The sequence below is a fragment of the Tamandua tetradactyla genome, chromosome 2 (genome assembly GCF_023851605.1).
Source record: "Tamandua tetradactyla isolate mTamTet1 chromosome 2, mTamTet1.pri, whole genome shotgun sequence".
NCBI classification, from domain to species: Eukaryota; Metazoa; Chordata; class Mammalia; order Pilosa; family Myrmecophagidae; genus Tamandua; species Tamandua tetradactyla.
The window spans coordinates 172,355,641-172,368,742 of record NC_135328.1 but is presented as its reverse complement, the minus strand read 5'-3'; the positions used below and the strand labels follow the sequence as shown (position 1 = coordinate 172,368,742).

Sequence of the window (13,102 nt, the reverse complement as noted above, 5' to 3'; positions counted from 1 at the left end):
TGATCACTACATGTCTAGCATACTATTTGCCTGTCCCCAGGTATTTTACATCTTTCCTAGATCTACCCATACCTCTGCTCCTCTCTGACATTAGTGAGGTAGCACAAATGTTATGAGAAGAGTGATGCTTACAACGTAGTTAGACCAAAGAAAACAACTGTGGCATGCATGCCCACCCACAGTAGACATAACTAGTTGATAGCAGCATCCTTTTTTTCCCATTAAATCCACATTTGGATCCAGAATCCTTCCTTCCAGAGTGCTCCAGATAGCCATTACCAACTGGAGTTGATGATGTAGTTGAAACCTCTTTGCTGGCCCTTACTTTGACCTTATAATAAATTCTTGGCTGTTCTCTGCTTATAAACTGAAAGGGGTCAGTTCACCAATTAGAGGAGAGAAGGTTGAGAAGACAAACTTCAGAAAAAATGTAGATAGTAGTTAGGCATGGATTTTACCCTTTTAGGAATCTTTACCATGGTTTTTGTTGTTGTTGGGGCGGGGGGGAAGCTTTGTTTTATTTTGTTGTTTTTAAGTGAGAGGAAATATTATCTTAGTAAATAGTAGAGAAAAGATATCTGTTGAGATGTTATGTTTAGTGTACTTCAGCATAGTTACATTCTAGAAATTCTAGATACAGAATTATTCTTTAAAGGAGAACTTTTCAAATCTCCAAGAATATTTCTTATTTTAAAAACAATCCTAGATCACACTTTTTTTTTTTTTTTTTTAAAGAGAGAGGGAGGAAAGGAAGGAAAGACGGGAGGAAGAAAGGGAAACATTTTTAAACATTTTCTTGTTTTTTTTATTATATTTTGTTTGTTTGTTTTTGTTTTTTACATGGGCTGGGGCCGGGAATCGAACCGGGGTCCTCCGGCACGGCAGGCAAGCACTCTTGCCCGCTGAGCCACCGCGGCCCGCCCCGCCTAGATCACACTTTATCTCATGCTCTTCCCCGGTTTCCTTTTCCCCTTCTTCTCCCACCTACCTGCTCCAAAACACACCACAGAATAAAAAGCAAACTAATCGGTGTGTATTCGGTCAAAAGTTTCAGTATTAAATAAATAATATTTTCCTGCTTTAGTCACTGGAAACGTAATTGTTTTGTCTGATGCAGGCATCACAAATTATTACATGAATTTATTTTACCAGACAGAGAATAGAATCTGAAGGGTTGTTTTCTTTACATGGAATCTGAGAAAATTTCAAAGCCTAATACAAAAGTAGTTGTAATAAGGCAAGTAACAGTTTTCTATTTTTCTAATATATAATGATCCAAGCTATATAAATGCGCAAATCACTTGAATTCTTGCTCCTGTGACACTTAGAAATAATCCAGGTAATATATCATCAAGGAGTAATATGTCTTATTATTATGATTGGGGTTTTTATTGGAACCCTTTTGGAATAAATGCAAAGTGAAATATGAGCCACCTATCCAACTAATAACAAGACATGTCTATTCAGTCTCACATCTCTCTGTCCTCAGTGATACTAAGAGATCTTTGACAACCAGCAGTCAAGGGCCTGCAAAGACGATAGACTTGAGCACTTTCTAGGGCTTTACCCTAATCTGCCTAAAAATATATATACAAAATTTTATATTTTATATCTTGAGATCAAAGTTATTCACTTATCCAATCAATTAATAGAGTAGTTTCTATGAGTCACTGTGTCTGTGAGATTCCTATATGTGTTCTACTGAATAAATAAATAGAACAGTTAAATGACTAAAATAAAGCCCTATCCCCCAAGAGCTTACTGTCTATTGGTGTAGGGTTGAGGAGGGGGAAGGTTGGATACCCCATGAGCATATCTGTGACAGAACTATGTTAGGGTCTTGCTCTGGGAGCCCTGGGAATCTCTTGTGGGCTTTCAGAAATTGACCTCAGCCTTTCTCTTGGCATGTAGGTACCTTAACCAGCCTAGCCATTCCCATCAGAAAAACGCCATAGACATTAGTTTTTACATTTTGGTTTTTAAACCCTACAGACTCTCCTGCAAACACTCACTCAGCCCTCTGCCCGTGTCTGTGTCTGTGCATCTGTTTGTTACCCGTGGTCAGACTGATGTCTGGACCAGTTCCCCCTTCTGCTTGTCCCCCCAGGTTCTCCCCAATCACCATTGATGGGATGACGAGCCTTGTGGGAATGAACATCCCTGGTCACACGGGAACAGGCTGGTGCATCTTTGTCTACAACCTATCCCCTGACTCTGACGAGAGCGTCCTCTGGCAGCTGTTCGGCCCCTTTGGCGCTGTGAACAACGTCAAGGTCATCCGTGACTTCAACACCAACAAGTGCAAGGGATTTGGCTTCGTCACCATGACCAACTATGACGAGGCAGCCATGGCCATCGCCAGCCTCAACGGGTACCGCCTTGGAGACAGAGTGTTACAAGTTTCCTTTAAAACCAACAAAGCCCACAAGTCCTGAATTTCCCATTCTTACTTATTAAAATATATATATAAATATATATGAACAAAATACACGCGTGCACACACAACACACATATACACAAGAGAGAGAGAAACAAACTTTTCAAGGCTTATATTCAACCATGGACTTTATAAGCCAGTGTTGCCTAAGTATTACAATATTGGATTATCCTGAGGTGTACCAGGAAAGGATTTTATAATGCTTAGAAAAAAAGTAAAAAAACAAAAAACAAAAAAAAACAAAAAAAATACCTTTGATGCATTGAATGTTCTTTCATAGCTGTCGTTGTTGAATATAATATACATAGATAGCGATGTGCAGGGATTTTTACCCAGCCAGCTAACTTTACTACCTTCCTTGAAGGTGGGTCTTTTTAAGATGACCATTCGCTCATTTGAAGAAGAAAAACAAAAAACAAAAAAAAAATAAAAAATAAAACAATTTTTACAAAGCAATGGGATTCAAAGAAAGAAAAAAAGATTTTTCTTTTATGTCAAAATGTTGATCCAATCAGATTGGTTAAAAAACCCCACACAAATTAAAGAGGAATAATAAAAATTGCAAAAATGAAAAAAAAAAAACTTTTGCAAATTTTTTTATTTTTCCTTTTTTCTTTTATATCATGTGAACTAAAACAGTCTTCTGTTAGGGGATGGGGGCCAGGGGGATACCTGATGACATTAACAATTTAATAACATAAACATTGTTGCCAAAGAGGTGGTCTCTTTGCTGAAAATGGGTTTCAAGAAAAATCTATTTTTATAAAATATAAAGAATTTTTACAAGAGAATCTGGATTTGAGAAAAAAATATTTTGACTGGCTAATTTAGGGGAAATTGACAACTTTGTCGCGTTCATACTGCACTGGTAACTTTTTAGAGATCAAGATGTGTGTTTTAAACTGGATTCGTAGACTGTTTTTTGAAGGATGGGCTATAAACAGATGATCTTCATATCTTTTCATAGCATGTAATAAAAAAAAAAACAATTATTAACTATTAGGGGAAAGGAGTGTTCGTTCTACCCAGGGTACCACAGTTCCCCACAGTCAAAACCCAAAAGCAAGGAGATGAGTTGAAAGACAGTTTTTCTTTAAGTCATCAGTATGGGATGTCAGCAGAACAAAAGTTAAAACGATTAATTTTCCTTTTGATCTAAAACTTCCTTAGTTTGAGCAGTAGGTGCTATGAAATTATTTACATATCTTAGTATCATAGTTAAATGTAATGTGTTTAGGAGAGGAAAACAAATGATACATTTGCTTTAAATTCATTAAGAAATTTTCAAATTCACTTTGTAGCCCATGCTGATAGAATTGGGCTGTGTTGGTACATTTGAAACACTGTTTATGTTGCTTGAAACACTTATTTATTTAATCTCCAATGTGATGATGCCTATGGCCGAGATCAAATATAGCTAGATTGGCTAGACTACTTATTTGTTTACTTAAACTATGGGAAGAAGCATATTATTGTGTCATTCTGTTGTGTGTGTATGTGTATATACAATATAAATATATATATATAAAGTTATTTTTTCTTTTGGTTAATTTATTATAAGTTGTAACACTTGGCTAGTTTTGTTTGTATATGTCTTAAAATGTTTTCTTATGATATTTAAGTGACAGTTAAAGAGGTATCAAGGTAACTTGTGTAGAACTATTGTTTGATATATTGTCATGTTTGTTGTGAATATTTTTTCTTACTGCACAGTAGAAAAATAAAAACAACTGGGTCTTTATTTTAATGTAATTCAGATTGGGGAAAACAAAACAGAGCTAAGGGAACAAAATGACTGAGGGAGCACTCTCCCATGTCCAGTGCACTGATCATTTTAGTATGTTTGTGCTTTGTACGGTTATATATTTAAAACAAAAACAAAACAAAAAAATACAAGGGTTCATGCTCTTCCCTGGGTAATAGAAACAAGTTACTCGCTATGCATAATCTAGTTGATAGTTAAATTTGCTATTGCTTTTCTTGTCTTGTTATATAAAAATCTTTTCAATACAAGTTTAGTCTTAATGGTAATAAAACGTTATGGTTATTTATAACTTGTGCTTATTTTGTGCATTTTTTCCCATGCTGAACCCACTAAGTGCATGTAGACAGGACTGTTGTTTCACACTGAAGAGGCAAACTTTGTAGTAGTCGTTGTAGTGATAGACAGATAACTAAAACCAAGGCTGCATCATAGACTCCTCCTTTAAATTTTTTTTCTGTTTTTTTTCCTCTTTTCAGTTTTGAAAAAACAAACACTGGATTTCAGTTAAGAGAACACTCGTTCAACATTCAGGGGAAACTTTTTTACATCACCTGCTATGAATGAACGCAGTTTGCTGGCAAAGTTTTGTTGCATTTGCTAAGCATTAATGGGAAAGGCATGCCAAAATCTCTTCTCTATAATGTGTTCGCTCTTGGGGGAAAAAAAAAGGAAAAAAAATCTTAGGACCAGGCAGTTGTATACTTTAGTTATAATGAATGACTTCATGTTAATCTTGCTAGTTTAGATGATTTCTGAGGGAAAGTATTGTAAATGTTTTTTTTTCATAATCTTGTTGTGTTTGAATTATTTGTACTTTATCTGTCCAGACAATAAATGAAAGTGTGTAGAATGGATTTGAGCTTCCCAGATTTTTAAATGTGTTCATTCAAATTTTTTTCTGTAGCATCTTCAGATTTCCCCAGTATTTTTTATCTTTAACCATAAAAGGTAGTGTAAAATTCTGTTTTGTAACTTAGCCCAGTTTCTCAAAGCCAACTCATTATTCAAAAGTCATTGCCCTAGTTCCATGCTAAAAGTATGGTCCCCAACCAGCACTGTCGGCATCACCTGGGAGCTTGTTAGAAATGCAGAATCTCAGGCTGCATGCAAATCTATATTTAACCAGAGTCTCAGGTGAGTCACTGGTATTTTAGAGTTTAAGGAGCACTGTCCTGGTTAATAACAACCCAGAACATTTGGCATTATTTGACATGATATTAGTGTCTCATTCATTTATCAGCATATTTGTTGTGCCTTGTTCACAGGCAGGAAGTCAATCATTTGCAGAACACTTATTATGTGTCAGATAGGCTGTGTGGTATCCTCTACATTCTCTAACTTTATCCTCCCAGCAATCTGAGAGGAGTAGGTATCATTATCTTCATTTTACAGATGACAAGACTGAGGCTCAATGAGATTAAGTACCTTGCAAAGTCATACAGCTAGCAAGTTTCAAGCTGGGATTGAATCTGAGTCTGATTTTAGTGCACAGCACTTCAGTGATGAGATTGCCGAGTTTGAGCAATATCAAAGGAATAGACCATTTATATTAGAAAGTGACAGCTAAACCATTTTAAAATTCATTTTTGCTTAGAATTTGCAAATGTTTGGCTTCCTTACTTTTGAATAGAAAGCCTAAACAAGAATTTATTCATACAGTATATAAAGAACATGACTTAAGCTCAACCTGGGGGGAAGAAATTCTGCCTAAGCTATCATGAAGTCATATTAAAATATGCCTTGAACTTTACAGATGAGCTTTTTAGTGATTTCCTGATACAATCACTCACTGAAGATCTATCTGTCTTTCATTTTCATTTTCTCACTAATTGAAAATTCATACCTATAAAACATCGCCATCCATAAACTGGCACTTCAAGAGGAAATGCCCCCACAGAGCCAGATGAATGAATAGTTATATTCTCTTCCATTTCTCATTAACCCCTTTATTATATCAAATTACCACATTGGTTGGGATAATTAAATTCAGGCAAAGAATGTGATTTGATTAACCAAGCTAAATATTAAACCTCTAAGTCAGCCTGAACTTCAAATAGTTGAACTTAAAGTCTTCTAGTTTTAAAGACAAGCCCATGTTTTTCTTTTCTGAAGAAAAATGGGCATTCAAACTAACATTAGTTGCCTCCAGGAATAACAGAGCTCACAGACAGGTTTATAGGATCTAAAAATATTGCTGCCAAACCTGTGACAGTTACCTGTCATCACCAACCCTGTTCTTTAGTGTACCTTGAATGAATGGAAACATTATCTCAGAATATTGGAAGTGGGTGGGATCTTACCGGTTCATATAGTTCATTCCCCCAGCCTCCAGACAGATGTATCCTAAAAGTTTCACAAGTAGATATAGGTCTTAGGTCTTTTAAATATCTGTAGAAGGACATTCTTCATACACTCTGTCTTGGCAACACTTCCAACATCAGCACAAGTCTGCCTAACGTCTAATAAAAAATTTGTCTTGCAAGTGTAAACCTGTTACCTTAAATCTCCAGGCAAATATTATATAGTTGCTGTAGATGTTTGTGGGAAAAGTCTAGCACATCACAGGAATATAGAGATTATTAAATTTGTTTTAGGTCCTGGATACATTATAGTTTGCTTGGATGATAAATTACATGTCATAAAAAGTTGACAGCATTTACTTCATGTTATTTCTGTCAAAGCAATAGGAAAGAAAGAGTGAAAAAAGATGTATCTATAATCATCCTACATCATCACCATCAGCATCAAAGCTTTACTTATATCTATTACCAATGGTCAAACATTGACCAAATGATGTTAACAGCCGGAAAGGGCTGTTAAAATTTTTATCAACTAGGGTTCTGTTTAAATTTCTTTTATCACAATCAGTCATCATTTGTTCAAATAAGACATCTAACCCCCCAAAGAACAAATTTTAAAAATACACTTGCAATTCACAAAGTCTTGTGAAGGCTCATACCAGAAATTTGGCAGATAATTGCTTTGTGCCATAGATTATTCCATTAACTCCCAATTCTTAAAATTGTTTTGCCCTTACCTCCTGTGGACACTATGCATTTATTCTTTTAGAAGACATACACATGTAAACACACAAAGGCTAGTATTTGTACAACTGAATAGGAAATGGTGTTTTTTACTTTCATCTGCAAATTCAAAAATCATGCCTAACAAGACAGCATTTACAGGAAGAGTGTATTTTCTAAAATGGAAGAGTCATTAAAATCTTAATTTGAGGCCATCCTGCCTGGATCTCTTCTACATCTTTAATGAGTACTCACAGATCACAGCTGTATAATATCCTTACACCCTTCACTGCCTTTGTTCTACCTGGAGAAGAGAATAATAAAAGGAAATTACATTTTATTTCCATGAGCTAAAATCAAGTTTTAATATTGTCCAAAAATGACTTGTACCATTCCTTTATCTTATTAGTTTTTTGGCATATTAGGTAATAAGATAATTTCTCATGGTACAGTATTTATGTAAGAATCATATTTCTCTCTGTGCAGATCACTTACAGAAGTGTCTGTTATCAGGAGAGAATGATGCATAATCGGCACTTAAGATTAAAATAGACCTGAGAACATGAAAGTGTTCCTCAATTAAAGGAATAGCATTTCTCCAGTCTCATCTTTTTTATTTCTGCAGCAGAATGAAAACTGGCTGAAAATCACCCAACCCCAGGTTATTTACCTGGAGACTTTCCTGTACAAGTCTAGCTCCTAGTTCAAATTCAAAATGGACTCACACTCCAGTATGCCATGTAATTATTTCCAGTTTCAGTAAATTACTCAAGGTTTAAAAAAATGTTTCTATAAAGAACACTAGCATTTATTAAGTTTTTCTGCTATGCTGGAACTATACATGCATCTGGTCCTTCTGCCAACTCAATGAGGGAGGTATAACATTTTACATTGCACAAAAAGAGAGACTCAGAGAATTAGGTATCTTGCACAACCAAGTAATTGACAAAGCCAGAATTCAAACCCAGGTCTCTCTGATTCCAAAGCCCCTAGTTATACCACCCTGACTACAAGCTAATTCTATCATAATTAGAGCCAAAACAATTACCAAATAGTCCACACTTCAATTAAAGATGGAGATGAATCCTGGTATGAAAGAAACAAGGGAAATTCATTATTGCAATTGTGCCTGGGGCTAACCCTCTTCCCAAATTTTCCCAAATTTTCATTGGAAAAGCAGATCCAATATCATTGGTTCATAAGAAAATTAACAAAGAAAAACAAAAAGTGATGGTCTTTAAACACTAATGCCAAACAAATTTAAAAATGAAATTAGTTTGTTGATAGATCTATTTTAACCACCAAAAGTCATTGCAGAAGAAAGGAGTCAAGGACAGGACAGGAAAGTAAAAAATGTTAACAAGGCATCTTAGCTACCCTTGATGCTGATCCCAGGGGTCTCCCCAAGGGATGAAGATATTACCAGAACCAATATCACATTGGTGAGAGCTCTTTTCACTACCCATATTTCCCCTAAATCCTCACAACAATCCTAGGAGCACAGAGTATAATCAAACTTTACAGCTGATAAGAACAGACTCAGAGAAGTTAAGTGTCTTATCCAAGTTTCATAGCATATAGCAGAATTGAAATTTACACCCATGTCATCTGGTTCCCATCCAATGTATTGCCACTAAACCACACCGATGGCTTCTCAGTGTGTCACTACCGTTTGTTGAACACTTATTTAGATGGAAGGTGGGGTGGGGGTGCAGTGAGAGAGAACCAGCCTAAGCTTGGCTACACTAAAATCCTTACTGTGAACACCTGTCATTTGCCAGGTACTGAGCTTAGAGGCACAGTGATGAATAAACATGTTCAACTTTTTTTTCTTGTACCTATTTTGTGCATGACACCATACACTGGGTTATGACAGGAAACAAAAAGAAATGGAAATTAAGAGTTTCGTTACTCTAAAGATAAGACATGAAGAATTATTTAGCCACACCAAGGAGTTTCTGTGCTGGAAGAAGAATTACAGTAAAATTTGAAAATCTTTGGTTTGTGAAAGAATTCTGAGACCAGGAAAGAGAGTGTGTGTGGCTTGGTGGAAAGAGCACCAGCTTTGGTTAAGCTCTGAGTTTGGATCCTTAGGTAAGTCATTGAATGTCTCTGAGATTCCTCATCAGAGAAGAGAGGATTAGAAATAAAATGTCAAATTCCTGACACCCATTGAAGAGCAGTAGGAATTAAACAGTAGCCAGAAGAAGAGAACTTGGGCCAGGTCCCCTGACAAGGGAGAGTGGGTTTGATGGGTGCTCCTGTGTGCAAAGAACTGAGACACCCTCGGATTGTTTCCAGTAAGGAAGGGAGGAAATAGCAGGGCTACGTATGGGAATAAGGTGCTCAGGAATCTCCTAGGCCTCATGAAACTTGAGCTGCTTTTGAAATACAACAGTAACTCCAACCACATACCAGCAGAGACCCGAGACTGCATTGCCTCCTCCTCTGGTGCCCTCCCCTCCCCATTACAGTGACTTGACTTCCACCTCTGTTCTCCCTGTGACTCTCCCATGATGCTCCTTTTACCAGCCATCCAACTGAACCTGCAGCAGTTTCAAATTCCAGAGAGAGTGTCCACCTTGACCCCGGTTGGTCAGCATCAACAGGCTGCTACCATCACTAATTCTCCTTTGCACAGAGCAACATAGTCCAATCAGCTGAAATCCGTGCTGTGGTCACATGATACACAGCATGACCTGCTGGTAAAGGATGACTTGAAGGAGTTTCCCTGGGAAGACGGTTTGAGGCAGGGCAGACAGCTTGAACATCCTGTGTAGTACAATAGGCAAAGCAAGGTGGAGCTGTCAGGTCTTCCCAGGGATAGTGAAGGGATGGAGGCCAGTGCTAAGAAGCTCAGGTAGGCAGCAGTGGGAGGAATAACAGAGGAAAAAGGTTAGACACTCAGGCTAAGGCAGGAAATTCTTTAGGAAGCCAGGGTATAAAGAAGGCTTTGAAGCAGGAAAGTGAGACCACTTTATGCATAAGCAAAGACCTGGAAAAAGGCTGATTTCCCCTTGCCCTAATCCTACTGGCTAAAGGCACAAGAAAAAGCCAAAAGTTCTATCTCACTCAAGAAGGGAAACAAAGGCAACTAGACCATTTATAAAGGGTAGCCCACCTCCCTTGTCATATATGGGCCTTGTCATTGTCTGCTTAATTAGCTATTGAAAGCTTTGGGAGTCAGTTCAAAACTCTCATTTGCATCCTTGGGAGAAAAAGGTATTTGGGTTTTCCCTATTCCCACTCCACTGCATTTGATTCTCTCATCATCCCATTCCACAAACATTTGGATTCCTCTCCTTAGAATGCCCTTGCCTCTACTACCACTCTTCCATGATGCACTATACACCACCCTTCCCTAGCCCCCATTTTACTCAATCATACATGCACCATCCGCCTGGCTAATTCTGTTTGTTCAGCTCAGGATTCACTGCAACTTGAGAACCTTCCCTGACCTCCAGGCTGGGTTAGGGATTCCTCAACATCCCACATCCCTCTCCTTTCCTGAACCAAAGCTCACTTCACATACCATATTTGTACTGCTGCATGTATGCCTCCCTGGGGACAGAGGGATCAGACACAGCATCTGCCTCAGAAGAGCTCAAATGTAAGCAGAGCATCAAAGGACAAGGACAAAGCTAGAGGGTATTTTGGGAGCACAGAGAAAAGAGAATGAATTCTAACATTAGGGAGAGGGGTAAGGTCAAAGTGTAACAAGAAAGACATCCTAGAGATGCTTAGGAATCAGCTGTTCCTTGAAGGATGAATCAGACTTGGACATCCAGGGATTGGGGTAAGATGAGGAGCAACACACTGAAAATCATGGAAGGGACCCAGAACCAGAAGTCAGAGTCCTCAGCTGTGCTTCTGATTTGCTGGATGACTTTGGACAAGTCACTGCCCTTCCCTGGGCCTCAATTTTGCAGAAGTTTATGGAAGGTGTTAGAAGATGTTGGACTAGATGGTCTCTGATAGTCTTGCTCCTGCTTACCAATACTTTTCGTCTTTCCGATATTTTTTCATTGATTTAGCAAACATTTATTTGCTACTATGTATCATTGCAACATTTGTATACAGGTAGATGAGTGCCATTGGGTCTGGGAATGTGGCATTTGAACTGAGAGCTGAAGGATAAGGAAGATGTGTTCCATCCCAGGCAGGGAGGGACGATCATGTGCAAAAACCCAGAGGCGGTGGGGAATGAGGCTCAGCTGAGGGGCTGAAAAGAGTGCAGTGATTCAACAGCGAGAGTAAGGAATGGGACTAGAGTAGGGATGGTAGCAGGAACCAGATCACCAAGGGCCTTGAAAGTCATGGAATACGCTTTCATCTTTCCCTTAACAGTAATAGAAAGCTCCTACTTTCCAGCCAATGGACCATCTTCTCTCAGCCTTAAAAAAAGAGGGCAAACTCAGCTGATCTACTGTTTGCCCTTATGCCATTGTTCTTCTCCCCCTTCTCCCTTCTTCCTACCCTGGAATGCCGATGTGATATCTGGCTGCAGATGCCATTTTCAATCATGAAGTCAATAGCCAAAAGCCATGAATGGCAGATTAGAAATACACAAGGAGTCAGGTTCCTCAAAGGCATCTCTGAGCTGCTATAGGAGCCCTGGATTGAGAAAAATACACCCCTTGCTGCAGAGCTTCCAAACCAATGAACATATTATTATTTTTGTGCTCACTTTATTTCTTTAACCCTCTGAGCAGCCAGGTGGGGCCAGGGGCTGTTAAAACCCCCAAGCCATTCATTCAGGCCCAAAACACCCTGTCCCTCTACTCTGATGGGGCATACGTGTATTTTTCTATATGTACCACAATGTGAAAAAGATTAAAAAACCTTGCCTGACTGATTTAAGACCCTCTCTTCCAGGTTTCTGGCAACCAAATGCAGTCCTAGCTGGCAGACTGCTTCCCACCTCTTTGTCTTTGCACATGTCTTTCCCTGGCCTTAAACATGTTTCCCTTTGCCTGCTTTTCATCATTAGTCATTTGTTTAGCAGCTAGTCATCCTTAGGATGTCACTGAAGAATCAGCTCCAGAAGTCTGTCCATTTAGGCTCAGGACATCTGCTGGGCTCTCACAGTCTCCCTGCAGGGCCTTTGATAAACTGGAAACTCCTTGAGAGCAGGGGCTGCATCCTGTTCCTCCCTGTCTTCCCAGCAACCCCACACAGCAAGCCCAGCCCAGAGTGACTGTCAGCAACCACTGGTGAATTCTATTCTACATGTCCTACAAGCTCCTCCCCACTCCTATCAGCCCTTTGTTGATTCTTCATCATGTCGATATAGCAGCTTGATCTGTAAGTCAATAGCCCCTATCTGCCCAGTGGCAAAGCCACAGCACCTCCCCTCTCATATCTCTTTGGGCCCAGGGCTGAGTCTTACATAGGATTAGCACCTCCACCTTTCCTTCACTGATTATTTTTCTGTGTGTGCCACAATGTGAAAATTGTGAGGCAATCTTCCCTGACTGATTTACATTTGATTATCGCAGTCATTGCCTGTGTCCCTCAGTTTTAGTGTGTTAATAAAGGCTACATTGGTCTTCAGGCCCAGCCCAGATGTCCAATCCCACTCTGAGTGTCTGCTCTCCTCTCTGCTAGGAGCTCCATCACCATCTGCCTCTATATTATTATTGCATTATTGTTGCTTGAATCTAAGGCCTCAGTTGGGCCACCCATTCGATGGCACTGATCTATCTTTGGCCTCTGATGTCCCTTGGGGCCTTTGCTTGCCTCCAAATCTCCAGGGCTACTCTCTCTCTCTCTTCCTCTCTGTTCGTGCTCTCTCACTTTTGTTGATCATTAGGGAAGCATTCTTCCTTTCTCTCACCCCATTTTTCTGGGGAAAGAACACTCTTACTGTATTAGTTA

The 13,102-nt window shown here is 38.9% G+C and overlaps 1 protein-coding gene across 4 annotated transcripts in view; it reads left to right on the top strand.

The window, feature by feature from the left end:
- Positions 1-5,018, top strand: part of ELAVL4 (ELAV like RNA binding protein 4) — a 145,970-nt gene extending 140,952 nt beyond the window's left edge. For 2 of the 4 annotated variants that reach the window (XM_077149712.1, XM_077149714.1), the window contains exon 7: positions 2,108-5,018. In XM_077149712.1, the coding sequence (XP_077005827.1) occupies positions 2,108-2,435 (328 nt within the window). In that variant the 3' untranslated portion in view covers positions 2,436-5,018. The remainder of the gene's footprint in view (positions 1-2,107) is intronic. The other 2 variants (XM_077149713.1, XM_077149715.1) reach the window with 1 other exon arrangement.
- The last annotated feature ends 8,084 nt before the right edge of the window (positions 5,019-13,102 follow it).